We start from the raw sequence: 24177 nt of genomic DNA on the forward strand, positions 1-24177 counted from the left end.
TTACAAAAAAAACTTCCCGTTCTTTTTATTTACAAATATCAGCAATGAAGGACAGTGCTCATGTGTGTTAATATTTTGAGCTCACATCACAAAAACACTTTACAAAACTTCACAGGACTATAAAAATAGACACAATAAGATTTGAAATATTGGAGCTTACCTTGTCCATCTCCACCCACCAGTTTAATGTGCAAATACATCAAATGTGTTCTACCATCATTTACAACAAATAATTAAGTCATGATCATCTTAACAAAACTCAAAATATGTCACAAGAATACAAAATTAGTATGTACGGTTCACATGAGTTACACTAAACCTGAAATACACAGCAGTAGAGTGAACAGAGGAATGTGTGTGTGTGTGTGTGTGTGTGTGTGTGTATATGTGCGTGCGTGCGTGTTGCACCTGAATGCCTCATTCCGTAGACGTGGAGGGAAAAATGTTCTCTGGTGCTAGTTCAAGTCATCGTAGATGCTGGAAATAGATGGAGCAGGAAGTTTGGGGCGCTTTTTTTTGGTGGGCAAGCTAACATTACTCTGCGAAACGCCTCCATTGCCGCCACTTGTTAGACTTCCGCTTGTTCCTTCGCCGCCGCCGCCTCCTCCTGAAGTGCTGTTCAACATCAGTGAGCTCCGCTTCTTCTTCTTCGACCTACGAAGGTCAGAATGGTTGGTGCCTGTGAGGAGAATAATTTCCAAAAACGATAAAGAATAATACTAAAAGTAATCAAATTTAACAAATGAAAAATAAATCAAAACTAAAAGAACTCATAAAGTTTGTGGGCAAAATAAAATCCATTTGAAAACGAATTGCAGCATTTCATTCCTTACTGGCTCTGGATGAGGCGGAGTCAGTGGGCGAAATCTCGGGCGAGTCTTCCCACTGCAGGCGGCTGATGAGATTGTGAGCCCCGCCGCCGCCGCCGCCGCCGTCCCCTTGGAGCTCAAAGCCGTCGCTCTCCGCCGTGGCGTCGGGGTCAGGGAGGGACGACCTGGTGGTCATGACAAAAAGGTCACTTCCTGCGTGGACAGCCCTGGAAATCCAATTTGCTTGTTTGGTGTCCTATTGTGTCTTTAATTGCTGACTGAAATGACTTTTCTCACTGCAGCGGCAATCTGGAGTTGGCAAACGTGCCTCGTTTTAACCCACAGAAGCCATCGCTCGTACGCCACTTAAGTACACACGTAAGGGATGGGCTATTGGGGGGGGGGTCACTCACGCGGACGGCCCCAGGAGGAACACCCTGACGCTCCTCCTCTGCTCGTCCGTGTGCTGGGGACAGCGCTGAGACCTGGTGGGCGGGCGGGACACAAGGTGGTGGCGTTACACTTGCCCGACTGACTTGACGCACCCGACCCTTTTAGCGCAATTGGCCCCCTTTCACACAGGCAAAAGTGGCAGGGAGGGTGACCTTTTGTTTGAAATGCAAATAGATCCAATTGCGCCAGGTCTGTGGGCGGCCATTTTGCTGGTGACAGGCCCGGAGGCACGTGCGTGCCGCTGCCAACTTGTGTTCAACCTTGGCTCGCTCCCAACATTGGAAGTAGATGAAAGTAAAAGTGGCTTTGGCTTTCACTTCAGAGCAGTATAGTGGAAAGGGAGAAAAGTGATCGGGGAAGACGGACGGACGGACGGACGGACGCAAGAAAGAACATGGCAGCTGTGTGCGTGCGTGCGTGCGCTCCATACCGGGTGCACATCTTCTTGGTGTGTTCAGAGATCACCCCACATTGCTGCAAACACACGCAAGCTTAGCAAAGCATCCATCACCGAGTCTCTTTGCATTGGTGGAAGAATATCCCACCCAAGAGGGCTTCTCTCACCGTGGTCAGCAGTGACCTGACTTCCTCGGGGCCCAGAGTCTCGTAATTGATCCCGGCGTTGTTGTAGTTATTGTACTGGAGAGACAAAAGATGCGCTCGCTCATTGCGGCGTCCTGGAAAGCGTGACTGACGGCAAAGGGGCTAAGAAGGAACCTTGAAAGCTTCTGAGGAGATGCTGCTGCTGCTGCTGCTGCTGCCCAGATCACCTGAAATGGATTTCATACCAATAACTACATTCATATAAGGTAGACTTTGGAAGTCAATGACTATCTGGCAACAAATTGCAAAAAAAATCATTCATCCCTTACCGTTTTTGTGCTTCAGAGATTTGGATCGTCGCGGTGAATTTTGATTCTGCGCAGAGGGAAAGAGAGACCAGTGACAAGACAGAAGACAACTCTGTGTAGGAGGAGAGAAATACCGTCAAAGTCAAATGAAATGACCTTATCTGACTTTCTCTTCTTGGCTGCAATCAGAAAATAAGAAAATAATCACAAGAAAGATCGCTTGCTATATATACGAGAACAGCGGGAGCTTTTCCCATCGCTCACATTTCTTCTCCGCGCCGTACGACCAGTCGTTGTCGTTCAGGTCGTCGTTATCTTCTTGGTCGCTCTCCGACTTGCTCACGTTGTTGTTGTTGCTGGCCAGCCTGTCAAAATGAACAACACATCAATACGATAGAGAAGATTTGAGGCTCAATTTGGGGGGGGGGGGGGCGACCTGCGGCTAGCGATGCGGCTGCTGTTGCGCCCCATGCCCAGACACTTTTCCAGGTGCGGTGCGAAGCGGGACGCCGCGATGAGTCGCTTGCAATTGGGACACTCGCACTCCTTGTTCTTCCACTGGTTGTACACCTGGCCAAAGATGTCCAGTCCTGGCTGGTCCACAATCTCTGCAAAGACAACAGTCAAAAGAAAAATAGCTGATGGAGAACAAACGGGCGCAAATGGACCAACCAAATTCTTTGGCGCTCTCCGGGTCGGTGTCGTCCAGGAAGAAGTAGCCATGCTTGACGGCGCGATGCACCTCAAAGCAAAGGCCTAGGCAGGCGTCCTCCACCAGCTCAGAGTAGATGTCGTGGACCAAGGCCTAGCGCGTGCGTGCGTGCAGGCACGCCCGTTACACATCAATAGCGACAAATGACTTTGAATCGCTGCTGTACCTCCAGCCTGCTGTTGTCTGGGCCTGACAGGGCCATATCCTCCATTTTCATTTGAAAACCCCTCTGCTGAATCGTCTCGATGGCGTTGGAACGGAATGAGGCTGCGTACCTGCACGGTGGCGGCGACGGGTACCAGAACCGTATTATTTACCAAGCCCAAAAACATTCATAGGTGTCGAGTTCATTCGATAACACTCGCATTTAAGCTACAATCTTAATTCCCGGTGATAAAAATCAACAGATTCTATGGTCTCTTACGGTGACAAACAACCCCGTAGTTCGGCCAACATTCATGCCATTTCGAGCGACTTGGCCAAATAAAGACATTTACAGGGATGAAGAAAAAACAAAAATGAACATATTCATGCAAATAATACAAAATCGGTCCGTTCACAACAGATTTGAAAAACATTGGTGCTGACACAAATGAAGCTCATCCAAGTGACTCACTTTTAAGCTTTGAACTCGCTTTTCTCTCTTCATCCTGTCGAGAAACAGAAAATACAGCCATAAAGTGAGAAAAGGCCAGAAGTATTAAGAAGATAAAACTTTTGGTGCACAAGTTATTCGATGGCAAAAAATGAGGTAAGATGTCGTTGAATGAACAGAATACTTCAATCTGCATCCGGCCGGCCGGCTGTTTGTGGCGTCACGTCTCATTACGATGGAACAGCATGGTAAACATTAAAGGCCATGCAAGATCTTCCTTTCCAAACCGTGCCTGCCACAGCCACAGCCAGCAAAGCAGTGAGACTCGTCGGCACGGCACCACGACCATTTCGATGTTGCTTTCGTTTTACCTCGTCGTCACGGAAGCGGCCCGTTTCCCTCCCGGCGGAAGGCAGGCAGGCAGGCAGAGGGCAGGCAGGCAGAGGCAGGCAGGCAGAGGCAAGCAGAGGGCAGGCAGGCAGGCGACTCGCTCGACGTGATTGGCGTCAGTCAGCGCGAGGAATCTTCTTCCACGTCCATATTTGTTGGGTCTCAGAGGGGTAAAAAAGTTCAACGTGGAATTCTATTTCTCCTTATTGTTTGTTCGTTGCAGGTGTTAACGAAACAAACAAACGGCCGTTTTGTGCAGCTTGACAGGGGCAAGGCGGCCATGCAGCAGCGCTCGACCAATCACAGCGCGAGACAACGAAGCACTTCCGGCTACGTCATGAGACGTTTATATTACGCACGATGAAAAATCCTGTTGTACGCTAGCTCTAATTGTAAAACGTTTTGAAATGGTTCCCGGTTTTCTTTCTTTCTGTATCGAATACTACAACTTGTTCTCAAAAACATTTCTTCAAGACGTGTTTGGAACGATCACTTTTAAACTCCCCCATCGTTAAAAGACGTGCAATTTTTCAAGATTGTGTTTATTTGCCCCAATACTTGAACGACAAGGACATCAGAACACCCTCTGCTATAGAAAACATGTTTGTTGGTCAAATGATCAGCAGTACAAAGTTGTAAAGCTTTTTTTTTTTTCTTGTTGCTTTTTCCAACATTTCATCTCAAGGAAAACAAAAACCAAGCAACGGACAGGAGAAAAGAAAAGCACTCGATACAAAATAAAACAGTATTTACAAGAATAATACACACTTTGATTCAGTCACCAATCAGTATCACAAACAGAAGATTAAAACTAATGCAAGTCATGGTGGCTGTCACCAAGCAAAAATGTCTAATATGTACATTCATTTTGGAGTCTGGCTCATCCATTCTACAACTAAGTGAAGATTTGGAGGGGGTTAACCGACATCAAACAACATTAAAATGACTCAATTGAAATTTCAAATAAAGCATGCATGGGGGGGAACATAGGAAGCGTTGCACAATAACTTGATTTATTTGGAGTTTGGACATCAAAATGAACAACAAACCTCAAAATGTGCAGTGCCTCTAAGAGAACCTAACAAATAACTTCCCATGAATTGCTTTTGTTTACAAATGTGATAATGCTTGTAAATGTGTGTTTGCAAGGAGGCGCAATGTCAAGACGGTCCGTGTTGCGACCGGTGCTCGCTTTCAATGAGTAGAAGGGCCCTCCCTCCCTCCCTTCATGAAGAAAAAGAAAATACAATAACCGAGATTGAAATCTTATTTGCACTGCAGCATTTTAGACGACGTTCCAGCAATGACAAGAGAAAAGAAAAAAGAAAAAAAAATCAAAAACATTCATCATGGCTTCTTTTGTTTTTGTTGTTTTTTTATATCTGAAAAAATACCACCTCTTGAAGAAGTCAATGGGATAAAATCAAAAGCAGAGGGAAAAAGGAGAAGGGGGGGGGGGAAAGTATCAACAAGGAAACATTCTTAAGAGTGCAACTTTTTCTCGCATCCTGCCCGCCCCTCCCTCTCCCTGCTTGAAGTGTCCCAGCCGCTCGTGGTGTTCTCTGGCTGCGAGAAGCCTGCAGGGCTCGTCCCTGTGGAACAATCAAATAAAATGGACGACATTGTTTTCAAACTCAAAACAAATAAGTGTCAGTTCAGAACATCGCCAAACCAGTGGGATGCAGGCCCGACTAAAACTCGGCGAGGGGCTGATGAAGGGAAGAAATTAAAAGAGAAGAAAGAGCAAAAAAAAAGAAAGTGGGTGCTTGTGAAACGGAGGTGGCGGCTTGGGCAGGGGTTGGCACAGTGGCAGAGATCTCCCCCCGAATGAAGCCCCCGTGGCTCAGCTTGGTCTGTCCCGTCGTCACGGTGGTCCCGCCCCCTGCGCCTCTCTTCAGTCCGAGTCAGAGTCTGACGAGCCGCCAGAGTTGGACTCGCTGCTGCTGTCTTCTGACTTGTTCTCCTTGTCGTCCACTTCGTCGTCGTCTTCGTCATCTTCGTCCTTCTTCAACACAAACGTTTGGAATGGTCCGTGAGAAACGAAAAGATTCACGCTGTTCCAAAATCGTATTGCCGCAACTTACGTCGTCGTCGTCGTCATCATCATCTTCGCTGGAGGACCCCGCTTCGGAGGAAGCCCTGTCCTTTTCATCGTCGTCTTCTTCTTCTTCTTCTTCCTCCTCCTCGGTGTCCTGCGGGAAGCCGTGCATAAGAGCTATCGTTGGCTGTTCTGCTTCTACATCTGTATTTTGTCCGCTTGGGAGAGATCCTTGCATCTTTGCAACAATTTTGGATCACTTTTAGGGGGTTTAGCGGCCCAATGCTAGCACCTTACCGATTTCTTGACCTTTGCCTTGGGGCCTCCTGGTTTTGTAGGGGTTTTTCTTTTCTGGAAGATCAAAAGGGCAACATGTCACCACAATAAACACAGCTTCTCAAATTGTGCTGCGCCTCACCTGTGAGTTGTACTCTTTGTACGAATTCCTAACTTGAGAAGATACGCTCTGAGGGAGGGAGGAAGGGAGGGAGGGAGTGATTAGAAGAAGCCGAATTGGATGATTTTCTTTTTTTAGCAGAAGCAGCGTCACTCACGGCCAGCCACTGCTCAAGCAGCACTTTGTACTGCCTCTGCATCTCCTCTGCAATCTTTTTGTAGCGGTCCTTGTCCTTGAGGGGCAGCCTCTGCCAGCGGCTACCGATCTCCGTCATCCTCTCCTTCATGGGCAGGTGGTTGAGCTCTCCGTTGGACAGCATCTCCTGAGAGAACTTCTGGTAGCCGTTTCTGTGGAGAAAAAACAGGTCAGCTCACGAGAGGGAGGAAGCCCGGGACAAATTGCCAGCGCAACTCACGACGGCGGCTTCTTGGGTTCGCCCTCGAACTTCATCTTCTTCCCCGAGGCCACGGCGGTGGCGACGGGCGAACGCATCTCGCACAGGTCTCGCTGCGGACGACAGGCAGAGTGGCGCTTAGCTGCCGCCGGGGCGAGGTGGTGGTGGCGCTGGCTCACCTCGTATCTTTTCTGGTCTTCTGCCGCTTTTTTGATCCACATGATCTTTTCTTTCTTTTCCATAGTGCTCCAGGTGGCCTCCATCGCCTTCTGAGCCTTGGGTCGGTCATTCTGCGTTGCACACGCATCCTTTTCACTCCATTCAATGTCGATTGAAATAGGTGAAGTGTTTGTGTACGGCTGGCTCACCTTAAATCTGGCCAGGTAGTCTCCGATGACGCTTTGCTGCCAGATGTCCTGCGCCGTCTTGGGCGGGTCGGGCAGACTACGGTCCTCCTTTTTCTCCGAGCCCGCCTTCAAGACAGCCTCCAGTCGCTTATACTTCTCCTGCGTTCAGGACGAGGATGTGGCTCAGTCCCACGTATTCGAGGGGGGGGGGACGACTCGTACCTTTTTCTTGTCCGGCAGCTCGTTCCACATGCGCGCCAGCATCCGCGTGAGTTCGCTTTCGGAGAGATCCGGACGTTCCTGGTGCAGCTTGGGACGCTTCTCCTCGGAGAAGATGAACATGGCTGAGATGGGCCGCTTGGGTTTCTCCGCGTTGGCCTGCAAATCAGAAGCAAAGCGTCGAGACAATGCGAGCACAAAAATGGACGTCTCTGGGTACCTTGGCTTTGGAGTTCTTCCTGGACGCTGTGCTGTTGGCCCCGCTGCCCCGCTTGAAGCCCACCTTGTCCTCACCCAAGACCCTCTGCTGCTCCTCCTCAGACAAACTCTGAAGCGATACAAAAAAAACATCACAGCCCAGTTTCAATGGCGAAAATGTGTTTTCGTGGTGAATTCAAAGCGTAAACACATGCCACGACAAGGCGACGTGTGTTTTGAAGCCTGAAAAGAACTTACGCTGAGGAATCTGTTCATCTCAATTTCGTATTCCTTCTTCCTCTACAAAGAGAGAGAGAGAGAAGAAAAAAAAGAAGGCCAATGAGAGCACTATGAAGAGAAGCCATACGGTGAGAGGCAAGCATTTTGCATTACCTGCTCACAGCGCTTCTGGTAGGCATCCTTCTCATTCTGCTTGAGCAGCTTCCAGCGCTGGCTGCACATGACCATACGCTCAGTGCTGGGCACGTCCTTCATGCTGGACATCAGCTCGGCGCAGAACATGGAGTAACCGTTCCTGGAGGGAAGGAAGGAGGGAAGGAAATGATGAGTGGCCCCTTTCTTCGGCCGAGGGAGGGACTCAGACGGAGTGGGGGGGGGGGCGCTGACTCACGGTGGAGGTTTGTCGGGACGGCCGTCGGACTTGTCCTTCAGGTGCCTCTCGGCTTTGGTCAGCGTGGACTTGACGATGTCCCCCTGCGTCAGGTTCATCTCAGGATGCTGCTGAATGTACTCGCGCATGGTCTCCTGCCAATATCAAAGCCCCAAAGTTGACGGGAAGCCAAATCATCCAATGAGTGGCATTTTGTCTCGATTAGACAGACAAGCTGAAGCTGGCACGTGATGTGCCGCCGCCGCCGTCTTCCAGCTCACCTCGTACAGCTTATACTGCTCCAGCGACTTGGCGATCCACTTGAGTCTCTTCTTGTCCGACAGCTGTGTCCACTGCTTGCTGAGGCAGTCCTTGATATCCTTTGTGGTAGCCTGGAAGAAGAAGAACGGCAAGAGATCCTCAATGATGAGATGAGGCCAACGGGCGGCAAAGAATAGCAAGCCAACTTACGTCCGGGTGGCCTTTAAGGAAGGCCTTCTTTTCGTGGGTGTACCACAGCTGCTGAGGCGTTTTGGCCTTCTCTGGAACATTTGAGCCTTTCTTAGTCATGCTCTCAATCAGCTCCGGGTGCTCCTCCCTGATGGACGGGAAACGTTTTCAAAATGCGATGTCCACGATAAGGAGCAAAATCCAAGTTCTCAATAGATGAACTCACCTGAACCTCATCATGCTGTGTCCAAAAACCTCTTTGTCCCTCACAAAGTCTTCCAAGTATTTTTTCTGCACAGTGCAAAGAAAAAAAAATGTCTTTCGATGGATTCCTCCCACCCATTCAAACAAACCCGAAGCATCTGACACTTTACCTTTTTTTTGTCAGGCAGCTCACGATATTTCTTGGACAAGATCTTGGTCAGATCCAAGTTGCTCATTTCTGGATGCAATTTTGCATACTTGGCCCTCTTCTCCATAAAGAAGCGGAAGTACGGTGTCAGGGGCTTCTTGGGAAAATCCGGATGTTTCTGTCACAGGAGGAAAACCAGGTTCCTGAATACTGTGGACTACATTTGATGCAGTTTATTTTCCAAAACCTGATTGTGGGTGCATCTTGTTTATGGAGATCAACTGCTCATTGAAATGTATCATTATTCATTGAAAACTAGATGCTGTCATAAGTTACCTTTAGTTTCTTGCCTTTGTACGGGTTCTTGATGTAGTCCTGAGCGTCCAAAATCAGCTCCGTGAGAGTCCGAAATTTACGGATCTGTTGTAGTCGGAGAAAGACGCACTCAATGAATTTTGTGCCTTTTCCAAAAGCTCGCAGCCACCCTGGTGGGTGGCCTCACCTCTTTGGCGACCTCCAGCCACTTCAGCTTGCACATTTCGGCCGTGTAGGAGTTGAAGGCCACTTTCTGCCAGTCCAGGTGGGACTCTGACGTCTTGTACTTGGTCAGGTCCTTCTGCGGCAGTGCCAACTTCATGGACTCCAGCAATTGGAGCACGTCGTCCTGGGCCCACACTGCAGCACAAAGTTCAGCCACAAGGTCAACAGAGCAACTTTAAATGGGATGGGAGTGGAGCCGAGCACTACCTTGAGGTTGGGATGTTGCCTCCATGTTTCCATTCATTTGTGAGCGATCTGTTATTTAGTCTGGAGAAACAAGTCAAATTAGTTTGTAGTTACTAACCACACCAATCTATATTTGAAGGCGTGGTAAATTCGCCATTTGCAAATTTGCTGTATCTACGTATCACTAAGTATATATTCAACGGGTCATAGGATGATAAGACTAGATTTTTTTGAAATCATATACATGCCATTCATTTTTCAAGTCAATGTTCTAAGATTTGCTTAGTTTGGTGTCCAAGCCATTTTCTTTTTTATTGTCATGGTTCAGGGCATTTAAATGTGGTATGGCAACAACAAAATGCAAAGCAGTCATCAATCTAATAACGAATGTTGTTCTCAACATGATTGGACGTGGAAATGTGGCGTGAATGGGCATTCCAACGTCGACATAATGGCTTCTATTCATTACACCGCCCCTAAAACGTTTACGCTCTGCGTTGAGGACACACACACACACACTGGCTATAGCTTGCGACTGCTCCCGATCTCAAATAACACCGCGCGGGCGCGCGCGCTAAAATGTAGCAACGCCTTAGCTCCCAGTCTCCGTCAGGCTCCTATTCACCCACCCGGAATTTCGCCTTCTTTCCCCCTCCCTCCCTCCCTCCCTCCCTCGCTCGCTCGCTTCCAACCTTGTTCCGACACGCAACGACTATTTTCTGCGCCTGGGCCCGCTGGCTAATGGAGGATTTTCGGGTGGGGGAGCCGAGGGGTTTGGGGTGGATCCACAAAGGAAGGAAGCGAATGGACGGACAGGCAGCTGGAGGCGACCAGCTGACCACGGGAGAGCCGCTTTCGCTCTCCGACCAACGGACCAACAATGGCGGCCATCACTGCGCCACAGGAGCCTCATCACCCGCGGATCTCACTCCGCCGCGCCACACTCGACTATAAACTGAAAGAATGGCGACATGTTGTCCTTGGCGGTTAACAAAGGGTTGTTTTTGGTTTTTTTTTTTTTTTTATATAGCGTACATGCTTTTAAGTGTGGTTTTATTCGAGAATTAACAAAAGTGCGGTATGTTCTTCAGTGAGGCGTAACCGAGAGGCGCTTCCATGATGGCGGATCCTCGTGGTTCGTCGTGTCCTTGATGGCTCCAGCTAGCACAAGCTAGCCTGTTAGCTCGAAAAGCCCCAGCCGGGGGCCAACCAGCGACGCCAAAATTTCGTTACCGGGGCCACCGTTTCAAAAAACGAATTGAACCTTAAAGACGTTTCAACACCGTACATTATGATCGATACAAAACAACACCTTTGGTGCCATTTTCTGGCCAATGTGGAAGCAAGCAGTTGACACTGTTTTTGTAAGAATTAAATTTCATCCGAAATATGTGCTCAAAGTAATGCTTATAGTGGCACATTGAAATAACCACATGCCCGGAATTCGATATAAAACCACAATTGTTGATATGAAATTCTACAACGTGGGTCGGCCGGCGGCTCTCATCGTTGTGTCGGGGCTTGGAGGAGCCACAAAGACAGTAAAAAGATCAAATAAAAGCTACACTCAAACTAAATGTGTTTTTATTTTTGGATTGAAAGATCTAATACGAAACTCTCGATCAACTGTAGTTTAGGGTTCGAAATGACGAGGCTACGCTAACGTCGGAGACCGAGAAGGTTCCGTGGCGCCACAAACGAGCTCCGACGAGCGAGCGAGCGCCATGCTTCCGAGCAAACCTACCGTGACAAGGTCCAAATGGCGGCTCGGGGAAAAATAGACGTGGCTCACACTCGCGGGGCTCCTTTTCGTCGAGACGACTAGACTAAATAGACGGACGGGTTCACCGAGGAGCTCGGTAGTCCGGGGCGAGTCGGGAAGAGAGAAGGGGGGTAGAGAGGGCGACGCGATACTAAGCCAAGATCCCTGATGGCTAACCGAGAGGGGCGGCTGGCGTTTCTGCCAACCGCCGCATGGAGGTCTTAGCGTGGAAAGAAGCGCGAGCTCCCGCGAAAGCCGAAATATATTCACATCCAACGCGGACGTGTACTTTATCCACAACTCCAATGTCATTTGAACAAGACATAAGGGTTACCTTCTGGCCTCGTGTCCGCAAGTCTCTCTCTCTCCCCCCCAGCCGCAGAGGACAAGAACGACGGCTATGGCCAACCTCGTGTGTCCCCTTTCCACTGCCCTATGTCGAATACAAAGGAGGACCGTCGAGCGACCGATCGCGTTTTTCACACGTCTAAAAATGCTACCTTTACGGCGGTCCAATTTCAGGCACTCGTTCGTGGCGCAATGGCGTTGCAAAAAGGAGCCAAGTGAGGCTTGCTCGCTCGGCTTGGGCTTACCTCGCTGCTTCTCGGCGTCGTTGGAGAGGAAGAAGGGGAGGGTTGAACGATCGCCAGTACTGCGCCGTCGGTCCTCGGCTCCAGTCCCCGCAGAGATGATTCTTCCCCCGCCTCCATCGCACTCGCAGTCTCCCTCCAGTCAACGCGCAGCAAGCTTCCCACTCCCCACCCAACCTTTTCGCGACGCCGAGGCGTCTTCCATGTTGTCGGTCGGACGGACGGATCGACGCCACCGCCGTCGTTTCCGTCAGCCGCCATGGCATTTAAAAAATTTTTTTTTGGGGGGGACCGACCATCATGTCCGCTCCGCCGCCGATGTTTGCAACACTTTTCACCAACCCGAAGGAGCATCTCTCTTAGAGCGAAAGTTCACATTTGACGAAGCGACACGATCATATTTTTTCTCCATTAAAAAGTCGCCTTTCTCTTTTTGGGTACGTCGAAGTACTGGGTGTGTTTTAAGTGGCCCCCCTCGATACCTTTGCACGTTGAAGGGAATTCTCGTTTTGTAAAATGTCGGTGGCTGTTTGACAGCTTGATATTAGATCAGCACGGGGTTGTTGTTTTTTTTTTTTTTGGTCCTTTTCCAACTCCACCTTGTGTTCGTGTTGTGGGCGGAACCCCGGGCGGGCGGGCCGGGCCGTCCAATCGAGGAAGCCCGGTATGGAAAACAAACGGCTCCCAGGCTTCTGGGCCTTGTTCAACAGTGAGTGATGCGTTCGCTTGCTGTCGGGCATATTTCCATATGCTCCATGCAAAATATTAGCGTTTCAAGTATTTTCAACAATGATTTGGTTCAAGTGGCTTTTTATTGTTCGAGCCGTCACACACACACAAAGTGTGACGTCACCGTTATTTTTGATCGATATGCATCATGAGATCATTAACATGTTGACTGCAGGGTCATGAAAGCAATATGTTAAAACTAGTGTGTGACACTTGATCAAGATTTCTAAAACCATTCATATTTTTGTGTTCAATGAATACAAATGGAAAAGTACTAATCAGTATATTTATTCAAGTTACTAGGACATTAAACAGCTGTTGTTGAGGTGTTTTGAGATTCTTGGGAACGTTTAGGCCTTTTTGTAGGTATGTGGTGCACCAGCTCCGGGTTCTCCTCCCTGTTAGACGGGAAACGTTTTCAAAATGGGATGCCCACGATAAGGAGCAAAACCAAAGTCCTCAATCGATGAACTCACCTGAACCTCTTCAAGCTTTCTTCATAAACCTCTCTGTCCTTCAAAAAGTCTTCCACATATTTTTTCTGCATGGTGAAAAAAAAAAAACATCTTCAGTTGGATGTCTTTTATTTTTGTCCCCATTCAAACAAACCCACAGCATCTGGCACTTTACCCTTTTTTGTTCGGGCAGCTCACGATATTTCTTGTGCACGGTCTTGGCCAGATCCACGTTCTTCATTTCCGGATGCAATTTGACTAACTTGGGCTTACTCTCCATGAAGTAGCGGAAGTATGGCGTCAGGGGCTTCCTGGGGAAATCCGGATGTTTCTGTCACAGGAAGAAAACCAGGTAGGTTCCTGAATACTGTGGACTACAGTTAATTTTCCAAAACCTGGGAGCTTCACTTTCACATCTTAGCTTCTCTTTTAACTCAGCAAATGTTGAACAATTTGCAAGATTTTTGTAGATGATGGCTCACATTCAAAAAGTGTGTTTATTTCCTACAGTAAGGTTGAAGGTTTGTCGGTGCATCTCGTGTGCTCCATACGGTCCTAATTGAAGCCTTTTGTTTCGACAAAATATGTAGGTCTTACCTTCAAACTTTTTTCGACACCCCCGGATTAAGGCGGGAGCTGCTGCCGAAAGTGTCGAAAAAATTTGAAGGTAAGACCTACATATTTTGTCTGAACAAAAGAAAACAAAAGGCTAGAAGTACTGAAGACATAATGAACACAACCCAACTCTTAAGTGTATCATTATTCATTAATAACTAAAGAATAAGATGCTGTCATAGGTTACCTTTAGTTTCTTGCCTTTGTACGGGAACTTGACGTGGTCCTGAGCGTCCGCTATCAGCTCCGTGAGAGTCCGAAATTTACGGCTCTATTGTAGTCGGAGAAAGACGCACTCAATGAATTTTGTGCCTTTTCCAAAATCTCGCATCAACCCTGGTGGGTGGCCTCACCTCTTTGGCGACCTCCAGCCACTTCAGCTTGCACATTTCGGCCGTGTAGGATTTGAAGGCCACTTTGTCCCAGTCCAGGTGAGCCTGCGACGTCTTGTACTTGGTCAGGTCCTTCCGCGGCAGTGCCGACTTCATGGACTCCAGCAATTGGAGCACGTCGTCCTGGGCCCACACTGCAGCACAAAGTTCAGCCACAAGGTCAACAGAGCAACTTTAAATGGGATGGGAGTGGAGCCGAGCACTACCTTGAGGTTGGGATGTTGCCTCCATGTTTTCATTCATTTGTGGGCAATCCTTTGTTTAGTCTGGAGAAATAAAGTCAAATTAGTTTGTAGTTACTAACCACACCAATCTATATTTGAAGGCGTGGTAAATTCACCGTATCTACGCATCACTAAATATATATTAAACGAGTCATAGGGTGATAATAATAGATGTTTTTGAAATCATATACAAGCCATTTATTTTTCAAGTCACTGTTTGAAGATTTGCTTAGTTTGGTGTCCAAGCCATTTTTTTTTTTTCATTGTCTTGGTTCAAGGCATTTGAATGTGATATCGCAACAACCAAATGCAAACGAGTCATCAATCCAATAACGAATGTTGTTCTTAACATGATTGGACGTGGCAATGTGGCGTGAATGGGATTTCCAACGTCGACATAATGGCTTCTTTTCATGACGCCTTTCCATTCTGCGTTGAGGACACACACCGCGCGCGTAGCAACCAACGCCTGAGCTCCCAGTCAAACTACTTTTCAGCCACCCACGCTTCCAACCTTCTTTCTACACGCAACGACTATGCCTGGGCTAATGGAGGATTTTCGAGTAGGGTGGATGGATTCACACAAGGAGTGAAGGAAGCCAGTGGACGGACAGGCATCTGGAGGCGACCAGCTCACCACGAGGGAGCTGCTTTCGCTCTCCGACCATCGGACCAACAAAGGCGGCCATCACTGCGCCACATCACCCGCGGAACTCGCTCCGCCGCGCCACACTCGACTAAAAAACTGAAAGAATGGCGACATGTCGTCCTTCGCGATTAACAAGTTGGTTTTTTTTGTAGTAGCTCAAATGCTTTCATGTGTACTTTCATTCGATAAGTAACAAGAGTGCGGCATTTTCATCCGTGAAACGTAACCGAGAGGCGCTTCCATGATGGCGGATCCTCGTGGTTCGTCGTGCCCGTGATGGTTCCAACTAGCACAAGCTAGCCTGTTAGCCGGGGGCCAACCAGCGACGCCGAAATTTCGTTGCCGGGCGGGCCACCGAATTTAACAACGTTTCAACACCGAAAATTATGCCCATAGTAATGTTTATGGTGACACATTGAAAGAACCACATACCCGGAATGCGATAGATATCAAATTGAAATGAGTGTTAAAAGAGGCTATGCTAACGCCGGAGAACGCGAAAGTTCTTCAAATGAGCTTGACGAGCGAGCGAGCGAGCGCCATGCTTCCGGGCAAACCTACCGTGAAAAAGTCCAAATGGCGGCCCGGGAAAGAATGCGGGGCTCCTTTAAATTGAGCCGAAACGAGACGCCTCAATAGGCGAGGAGCTCGGTAGTCCGGGGCTGGTCGGGAAGGGAGAAAGGGCGACGAGATACTAAACCAACATCCCTGATGGCTAACCGAGAGGGGCGGCTGGCCTTTCTGCAAACTGGCGCGTGGAAAGAACCGAAAGCTCCCCCGAAATATATGCGGACAACTCTAATGTTATTTCACCAACACGCACGTGTTACCTTCTGGCCTCGTGTCTCTCCCCCTGAGCCGCAGGAACTTCGGCTATGGCCAACCTCGTGTGTCCCCTTTCCACTGGCCTATGTCGAATACAAAGGAGGAGCGTCGAGCGACCGATCGCGTTTTTCCACACGTCTAAAAATGCTACCTTTACGGCGGTCCGATTTCAGGCACTCGTTCGTGGCGCAATGGCGTTGCAAAAAGGAGCCAAGTGAGGCTTGCTCGCTCGGCTTGGGCTTACCTCGCTGCTTCTCGGCGTCGTTGGAGAGGAAGAAGGGGAGGGTCGAACGATCGCCAGTACTTCTCCGTTGGTCCTCGGCTCCAGTCCCCGCAGATGATGCTTTTCCCCGCCTACATCGCACTAGCAGCCCTCCAGTCAAGCGTCTTCCATGTGGTCGGACGGATGGGATAGAGGCCACCACCGTGGAGGGGCCGATCGACCCGGAGCGGTGCGGTGCGGCGCGGCGCGGCCATCATGTCCGCTCCGCTGCTGATATTTGCAAGCAACCGAACGAGCGAACATCTGACAGCGAAAGTTGTCAACCTCGAGCTTTGTATGGTTACACTTGACATTAAAGTTGTTGCTTTTTTGTACGTCTAAGTACTGCGTGTGTTATTAAGTGGACTTTGATACCTTTACACGTTGAAGGGAATTGTCATTTTGTAAATTGTCGGTGGCTGTTTGACAGTTTGTCCACTTTGTGTTTGTGGGCGGAACCGGGGCGGGCCGTCCAATCGCGGAAGCCCGCTAAGGAAAACAAGCGTCTCCCAAGCGTAACAGTGACGCGTTTGCTTGCTGTCGGGCATATTTACATATGGTCTTTTTTTTTTGTTCTAATTGGTGCTTTACAGTTTGAAGTATCGTGTGTACCGTGTGACGTCACAGCGTTACGTTTACGAAGTGCATCAAAGGTCACGAGATCATTAATATCTTGACTGAAGGGTCATGAAAGCAATACGTCAAACCTAGTGTAACACTTGATCCATTTTTCTAAACGCATTCATACTTTTATATGAAATGAATACAAATGGAAAAATCCTAATCAGTTTATTGATTCCTATTCCACCCTTTGTAAGTAAGAAGCAAAACTTGCACTCATGTTCTCTCTTCCAAACGCTTTGTCAAAAGCCTTCATTCAATTCAGATATCTGCTCAAATTGTGGAATTGACAAAAATACCTTTAAAATAAACCACAAGGCAAAAATGTAATTGATGTTTGAGAATGATAAATATTGGGCTAACTTCAATGAAAACAAATGCATTTGATGTCACAGGACAACACCTCTAAGTTGCACACACGAGAAAAAAGAAATCATCTACATCTAAAAGAACAAATGCCACTGGTATCACTTGCAAAAATGATAGAGCGAGGTGTTTTCTTCTTCATGAATCACTGGCAATCCTTTGAAATTGAATCGCTCTTCACTCACGGAAAAGGGGACTCATTGTACGCATCCTCACCGACATCCTCCTCAAACTTCACCTTAGCGTCATCTGCATCCAGCTGCAACACCCAAGGACACGTTTGTTCCAAATCGGGTGGAAAATGGTTCAGGTCAAAGTACTTACACATTTCATTTCCATGGTGGAGAAGAGCCTGCCGGTCATGAGCATGCGCAGTGGCACGGTGAGGAGCAGGATGAAGGGCAGCGCCAAGGAGAAGGGGCTCATCTTCACCGCCCACAGCAAGGCCAGACACACCAGCTGGATCAGCGTGAAAAGGTGCATCCGCATGGTCGTCACCTACGGCCAAAACACCGTGACAGCGTGAGCGCTACCACAACACCGGGAGAATACGCTGGCCTGGTCGCCCTACGCGCTCATCCAAATCACTTGAACGTGAAACAGCTTTCTAACGTCGAAAGCGAGAAGCTCGCTACCCTGGTGGCGTAGGCGTCGGACGGGTGGTATTTTTTCGGCGTGACCAACAGAAGCATCCGGTCCCACATTTGAATGCCGCTCAGGGAAGTGACACCCATGTAGAGGAAGATTCCAAACAGGGCCGTCATGGGGATCATCTTCAGCAAGGGCTCCATGTAGATAGAGACGCCTGAAACACGACACCTTGCGCATGAGCTTCCATTTGGCTGTGCGACGCCTTCCTTCCTTCCTTCCTTCCTTCCTTCCATTGACTTACCAACCAAGAGGGCCACCAGAATGCCGCTGATCCGTTGCTCCAGCACTTTTTCGATTTCCGGTTTGGGGCCCTTGGACATGACGGTGAGAGCGTTGGCATGCGTGACGGAGCGCACCGTGGCGGCGCTCAGCCACGGAACCCCAAATATGGAGGAGATGGCCCCCATGACCACCAGGAGGAGCAGGTCAAAATGAAAACCGGAGCCTTTGACCATCTTTCTTTCCGGCTTGCTAACAATCAGCCTAAAGGAGGAAAAGGACATTGCAACAACAAGAGAAACCTTGCTATTGGCAGGAAAGGTGTCTCCGTGCTCACTCACGTGGTAATCTGAGACTCCAGGAAGATGAGGATAAAGACTAGCAGCGCCGGGACGGCGGAGGCGGCCATCATCCAGATGGGGAAGTCCCCGTTCTTTCCCATAGGGCTGATGAACCAGCCACGGGCGTCAGGGTTGGTCACCTGGATACCTTTTGGCACCACCAGTTTCTGCAAGAGAGCCATGTCACTTCCACAATGACGTTATGACAAATAAAAGACATTCTGATGACACTGCCGGCTCGCCTGAGTGTAAGTGCCGCCGACGGTGAGATCCACAGCGACCATGGTAAAGATGGCGATGGGGACCCCGAAATCTCCGATCAGGCGTCGCAGCTGCGATGAGACCGAGGGGGTCAGGAAAGGCACATCTTCATAGGGAGGGAGGGAGGGAGGGAGGGAGCCCGGCCCGGCCCGGCCCGGCCCGGCCCGGCCCAGCTCCAGCCCACCCCACCCCACCCCACCCCAGCCCAGCCCAGCCCGGCCCGCTCGGTGACTTACCCAACCGGGCAGGAAAGTGCCGTTTTTGAACTGGCGCAGGAAGTAGGCGATGAAAAAGCAGCCCAACATCAGGCACAGGGACAACAGCGCCGTGTTGGGAAAGGGACTCTGGAGTGGCACGCTCTGGACCACAACGCTCCCGTTGGAAGTCACATTGTAGATGGTGTCAAAGGGCCTCTCCAGGGTATCGTTCAGTCTTCTGTAGTTGAGCTTCAAAGGATGGGCCTTGAAGATCTGCGCAGGGGGAGACGGCCTCAGTCTGGAAGCTTCCGAGGTTTCGGACAAAAGGACGGCGAGAGCGAGGCGGCGGAAGAAACCTTAATGAGTTTACTGAAGGTCTCGTAGATGAAGATGAGCGAGATGAGGATGGAGAAGATTTCCTGGGTGAAGCGGGAGATGTAGCGCACCAGGAAGCTGCCCTCCACCGCCACAATGATCACCACAATCACGATGAGCCACATGCCCACCCAGATACGACCCACTAAGTACTCCATGCCCTGGGATTTGCAAAACTAAGGCACGCACGGGATGGAGACGGGAAACATGCATGAGGTTGCGGCCCCAACAAGCAGCGGCGGCGGCGGCACCGGTGACACGTACGGAGTAAAAGGCCTCCTCGAAGAGCAGCAGCGGTCCGGAAAAACCCAGCACCAGGACGGGCTGCGCGGCGAAGATGCAGAAGATGATGCCCTGGATGCTTGTGGAGATCATCAGCTCGGACACACCCATCATCCTCTCTGATTTGTCGGCTAAGACAAAGAAGAATTGTTGAAGAAGGTCACTTCAGAAAATCAACTTGAATTGTCATGGGGGGGGGGCGCGGATGCTGACTGACTGACTGACTGACTGACTGACTGACTGACCGACCGACCGACCGACCGACCGACCGACTGACCGACCGACCGACCGACCGACCGACCGAGCGAAAGACAGTCTGTCCTACCTAAAAGTCCTCCAAAGGTGATGGCTGGCGACAGGGCGGCAAAGTAGATGAAAATGATGGCGGCCATGACTTGAGGGTTGAGGGCATCCGTGTAGTCGCTGATGTAGTGGCGGTAGCGACGCTTGATGTCTTTCACCATCCCGCCAAAAGGATAGCCCGTGCGGGCCAGAGGGTCCTCTCTCGCCGGCTCTGGCGCTTTTGCCACTGAACGCATACGTGCGAGCGTCAGGCCAATTCTTCACTCCTTTGACCGGGCGGCCTTACCTCTAATCCTGTCACCGAAGGCCAGACGCTTGTCGCTGGGGCGGAGTCTCTCCTGCAGCATCTTCTTCTGGAACTTGATGACGGGCTCCAGCATCGCCACTTCTTGGATCTCCGTGGGGGGGATGATGATGCTGCAGTCCATGAAGTCGGCGATGGCGTTGGTCAGGTCCTGCTCGCTCTGTGCCAGGAAAGCTTCCAGACAGAACACCTGGCGCAGAGAAGGTGATCCGGAGCTGCGGTTCTGCTCTCGGTTCTCTCCACCTGGCGGCTTTTCTTACCCAGTCGGCCATTAGAGCGCCCATGGCGCGACCGCTCTCGCTGTAGTCCGTGCCGCTTTGGCTCGGGCCCACCAGGACGAAGACGAAGCGCACGGGGACGGAACATTCCAGCGCCGACTCCATCGGCACCGAGTCTCGAAGCCGAACGAACGCCACCGCCGGCTTCTCCAGAAGATCCAGGGCACCTTCGGGAGCCATTCTTTTGGTTCTCGCTCTGCGGTTCAAATCTTTGAATGTGGCGCGGTGATGATACCTGAGAGGACGATGGAGGCCTCCATGTTGTCAGAGCCGTCCCTCTGCAAAAGGAGCGAAGAAAAGACGCTCTGTTTGCGTGCTCTTGCGGCTAGCGGGCCACTAAAGTGACTTGTACCTTGGTGGAAACGGAAAAGGTCTGCATTTCGATGTCTCCCGAGGAGGTGACCGTAGATCTGTCGGACTGACTGGAGGCGGCGCATTTATTGCGATGGGGCGTCATCCTATGTGAGTGTCTGTACGGAAAGGTGGATCGGCTTACCTGCGGCGCATGAGAAGCGCTCGAAGCAGAGCATCCCGATCGCTAGCGCGGATCTCGTTCTTGTCCACCAGCGCGTCCACCACCTTCTCGGCTACGGCGGACAAACTGCTGACGTCCAGGTCAAAGAGGACAGCGCCTGGCATGTCATTTAAGAGCACTTTGAGTTCAAGGACGAGCCAGACAGAACCTACTTGAAGAATATTTGCATGTATTTCAAAGATTGATTGCGTAACATCAGGCCCTCAGATATCAAGCTTTTCTTCCTGATACAAAGTCCACAGTCACCTGTGCTCATGGTCTTGCGTAGCTGGATGAGACTCTTGAAGGTCAGGTAGGATGTGTGCGAAGGACCCCACTTCCCGGTGGCGGCGTCAAAGTTCTCCTCGAAGCCTACCCAGCGGCCCGTCTCCTGCCAGGTGTTCCCCCGGAGCTCGTTCAGTTCGACGTACGCCTGCGGCCGGCCCAGAGCGAGGGAGCGAGCGAGCGAGCGTCCGTCCCGTTGGTCAGTTCAAGTCGGCGACTGAAAGAGTTTGAGGATGATAGACTGACCTGAGCGTCGCCTCTGGTGGTGGCGTTGGTGTTCAGGTTGAGCTTGGCTGGAGGAACCACATGGCATTTCAAACACAAAGTCACTCACTAGAGAGCGCTGAGAGAAGCCTACCTCCTGAATCTGGAGGAATGATGTATGTTTCCAAGGGAGCGTCATCTTCTCGCCTCCCGTTCTCCAGACTGCACAGATCACTGCGGTCCGCCAGAGTCCTCCTGGTGTGCAAAATGGAAACTTGCATTTCATGATGTCAAGCCTATTGGAGTCCACACGTTTGTACAGTAAGTCCGTATAAGTCTCATTGTGTCAAGATGCTGCCGCCATTCTGTCTATGGCCACACGGGGGCAGACTCTGACTGTTCTCAAGCTGAAGCGTCAGTGCTTCAATATTGTGACCACAAGAGGGCGACAAATCCCACACTACCTTCCAGTGGTAAATTGGGAAGACTGACAGCAATGATTGGTCACTGTCCAATTTGCAACGCTACTTGCTTCTGTTCCCTTTCCGTTATGTACTGCGTATGTATGTATGTATAGACTCTTTCATATGATGTACATTTTTGCCACAGCAAGACTTCAATTCAATTTCATATGATGTGCATTTTTACTACAGTAAGACTTCAATTGAATGTTTGAATTGAATCAAGAATGAATGTTACTCAAGACTGTAGGGACTCACATTCTCAGCGGGGACGGGAGGAAGGCGGAATCACGCTCTTCATAGGACACGTCACTGTCCTGCAAGGGATGAGAAAGGATTGCATGAAGGCCGAGCTGCTCCATGGAATGGATGGTCACATGAAATGGACCGACCTCGTCACAAGCGAATCTGTTATCCATTGCTGCTTTCTGGCTTGACACTCTCAGCTACCTTTTGGAGGGGAAATGTGGAGCAAATTCACATCATACATTGAAGATGAACAGTAAACGACCGGGGAACTGTGACTGGAACATGAAGTCGGAAGTTTCATTTGATGTGCAGAAAGACTCCTGGCTCCACACAGATCATGGAGCGTTAAGAAGAACTAAGACGGTTCTTCACAAGCGCTCGTCTGCTCTATCCCGCACTTGAGTGCGGACAAAAAACGACAAACTACGCTCATACAAATAAAGTGGTGGGGTCATAGGAATTGAACGCTGCAGAACGGTGGATTTACAATTAACACCAAAACACAATCTTTGGTCGCTGAGACCTGAAACTTGGTTATTTCCCTACAAACCAAGGCCCAAGCACACTCCGTTGAGTTAGGAGTAGTTTTACAGACTACGGGCTAGGGCCCGAACGGTTCGGAATTACCCGTTGGGCACTTGGGCTTCTGGACGATGGCTAAGTGTTGTATCAAGTTAGCGTCATCGACTAGATCGGAAAGTAGAAATAAAAAGTAGGTGGACCCAGGTCCAGAGTAGACCACACCCCTACCTGCGTGCCTCGTGTCCGGCCGGCAGCTGTCGGCGAATTACTTACGAAAATGAGTCGCGAGCGAGCAACCGTGGCGAGACCCTACGGCGAAGAGCGGGAACACCCAAAAGCAAAAAGTACGTCAAACTGCTGAAAGTGCCGTACCCCTAAGGTCGTCCCGTTGCCTGGCAACCGCACAAGGTTACTGGAGATAAGGCGCGCCGGCGCTATCATTCAGGGACACCTTGGCGTGGGGATATCCCATCCCTAGTTGGACTACTCCGCCCTCAGCCGACATGGCCGACGGCGCTGCCTCCGATGCCGTGGTGGTCGCTACTGGAGGGGCACAAACGGGGGGGGAGAAAAGGGGCATCCATCGCATCGTGTCCAAATGCGTCATCTTGTTGACATCTTGGAGATTCCCCCAAAATTTAGAAAATAGCTTCGCTCACAACCCTGAAGAACAAACCAGTTTGGGATCAGCTTGTCCACTATGCTTAGTGACCTAGACTAAGGTCCATGCAAGAGGTTAGTTTCTGCTTTCGAGCAAAATCACAATAAGGTCTTTTTGTTGTTCTTACAAAAAGACCAAAAGGTGTGTCTTCCTTTTTTGGCCGGCATCATTACTGAAAAGCTATCAGCTGTCAATCATCAAGCCAAAGCGCCAAAGGCCCAGCGAGGACGAGCGGCAGCCTTTCATGGTGTGACAATGGAAGTCTTATGCAGGTCATGAGGACTCTGATGTTAAAAATGATTATTTCGACATCTGACACGCTTGCGTGGGTGGGACACGCTGGAGACTTAATTCGATGCGCTCTCATGACTTGGAGGAAAACTGATGAAGTCGCTGCATGCGTGCATGCGTGAACTTCAGGCTCGTTATCATCATCAATTTTAGCCAGCTATCTGCTGACTCCACGCACGCAATATCCAGACACGCCCTGACCCTGTAAAGACACACTATGGTAAAAGTCAGCATTATTATCTTGAAAATTCAATTTCATTGTCACTGTGCAAGTAAATGACTTGTCATGTGCCAAACGAGCATAAAACGGCGTCAAAGTCACTTTACACAGCAACTTATAGTTTAATGAATGCATATTTTCATCATTTCCGAGTTGTCTAACAGGACTTATTTATGTGCATCTATTCTAATAATATATATATATATATATATAAAAAACAAATATTGTAGAGTCTGTTTTTTAATTGATGAACAATTTAGACTCACTTTTTTTTTTTCCATTCTAAATTCCTTCACCTCTCTCCTAAAGTCAGTCTGCACAAGCTCCAGCTCACTTGAGACCCCAATAAAAATAACTGCTGTAGAAAATAGATTTATTTTTTATTCTTACAGAATTCATGCAATTTCTACATGGCTGGTCTTTGAGATCTAATACAAATTTGTATGTACAATATTTGTAAAAAATTGACAAATCATTTTGAAGTTTGCTTTTGTTCTAAAATTCAATTTAAACGATTTGACTTACACC

General features: G+C 49.5%; 3 protein-coding genes and 1 pseudogene across 14 annotated transcripts; all 4 read right to left on the minus strand.

Annotated features, from left to right (window-relative positions):
- Window positions 1-9: 9 nt before the first annotated feature.
- On the minus strand, window positions 10-4140 carry atxn7l3a (ataxin 7 like 3a). Of its 4 annotated transcripts, none has more exons than XM_085933570.1 (14): window positions 3792-4136; window positions 3442-3475; window positions 2992-3100; window positions 2786-2918; window positions 2550-2721; window positions 2378-2478; window positions 2270-2292; window positions 2135-2180; window positions 1980-2032; window positions 1827-1901; window positions 1693-1736; window positions 1223-1294; window positions 834-994; window positions 10-679 (listed from the first exon to the last, which is right to left on the minus strand). In XM_085933570.1, the coding sequence occupies exons 3-14, from the start codon at window positions 3040-3042 to the stop codon at window positions 456-458; spliced, it is 1155 nt and encodes a 384-aa protein (XP_085789696.1). In that variant the 5' UTR covers window positions 3043-3100; window positions 3442-3475; window positions 3792-4136; the 3' UTR covers window positions 10-455. The 4 variants fall into 4 exon arrangements, with proteins under 4 accessions (XP_085789696.1, XP_085789697.1, XP_085789698.1 ...); XM_085933571.1 differs by lacking the exon at window positions 3792-4136 and adding an exon at window positions 3605-3777; XM_085933573.1 differs by having other exon boundaries at window positions 475-654; window positions 3792-4140.
- Window positions 4141-4336: 196 nt separating this feature from the next.
- ubtf (upstream binding transcription factor) lies at window positions 4337-12457 on the minus strand. Of its 8 annotated transcripts, none has more exons than XM_085933558.1 (21): window positions 11897-12457; window positions 11638-11736; window positions 9563-9622; window positions 9318-9490; window positions 9152-9235; window positions 8838-8993; window positions 8690-8754; window positions 8485-8611; window positions 8295-8405; window positions 8035-8168; window positions 7797-7938; window positions 7662-7703; window positions 7426-7533; window positions 7209-7364; window positions 7008-7145; window positions 6661-6929; window positions 6403-6592; window positions 6267-6314; window positions 6146-6199; window positions 5895-6002; window positions 4337-5815 (listed from the first exon to the last, which is right to left on the minus strand). In XM_085933558.1, the coding sequence occupies exons 3-21, from the start codon at window positions 9597-9599 to the stop codon at window positions 5705-5707; spliced, it is 2253 nt and encodes a 750-aa protein (XP_085789684.1). In that variant the 5' UTR covers window positions 9600-9622; window positions 11638-11736; window positions 11897-12457; the 3' UTR covers window positions 4337-5704. The 8 variants fall into 8 exon arrangements, with proteins under 8 accessions (XP_085789684.1, XP_085789685.1, XP_085789691.1 ...); XM_085933559.1 differs by lacking the exon at window positions 11897-12457 and adding an exon at window positions 11804-11857; XM_085933565.1 differs by lacking the exon at window positions 11897-12457 and having other exon boundaries at window positions 4337-5812; window positions 6661-6752; window positions 6819-6929; window positions 11638-11795.
- A 437-nt stretch (window positions 12458-12894) lies between these two features.
- LOC147043721 (nucleolar transcription factor 1-like) lies at window positions 12895-15952 on the minus strand (annotated as a pseudogene). Its single transcript, XR_015068463.1, has 8 exons — window positions 15934-15952; window positions 15788-15865; window positions 14291-14350; window positions 14046-14218; window positions 13880-13963; window positions 13253-13408; window positions 13099-13163; window positions 12895-13020 (listed from the first exon to the last, which is right to left on the minus strand). The product of XR_015068463.1 is annotated as a nucleolar transcription factor 1-like (transcript).
- An 866-nt stretch (window positions 15953-16818) lies between these two features.
- Window positions 16819-22830, minus strand: slc4a1a (solute carrier family 4 member 1a (Diego blood group)). The gene is made up of 21 exons (XM_085933556.1): window positions 22706-22830; window positions 22099-22156; window positions 21965-22023; window positions 21400-21500; window positions 21288-21334; window positions 21024-21189; window positions 20739-20874; window positions 20595-20664; window positions 20478-20520; window positions 20225-20409; window positions 19947-20154; window positions 19683-19886; window positions 19340-19488; window positions 19057-19251; window positions 18740-18973; window positions 18485-18574; window positions 18243-18409; window positions 17924-18165; window positions 17667-17836; window positions 17356-17529; window positions 16819-17290 (listed from the first exon to the last, which is right to left on the minus strand). The coding sequence occupies exons 2-21, from the start codon at window positions 22123-22125 to the stop codon at window positions 17213-17215; spliced, it is 2745 nt and encodes a 914-aa protein (XP_085789682.1). The 5' UTR covers window positions 22126-22156; window positions 22706-22830; the 3' UTR covers window positions 16819-17212.
- Between the last annotated feature and the right edge of the window lie 1347 nt (window positions 22831-24177).

This window comes from Syngnathus leptorhynchus, chromosome 16 (genome assembly GCF_054491065.1).
Source record: "Syngnathus leptorhynchus isolate UIUO chromosome 16, UIUO_Slep, whole genome shotgun sequence".
NCBI lineage: Eukaryota > Metazoa > Chordata > Actinopteri > Syngnathiformes > Syngnathidae > Syngnathus > Syngnathus leptorhynchus.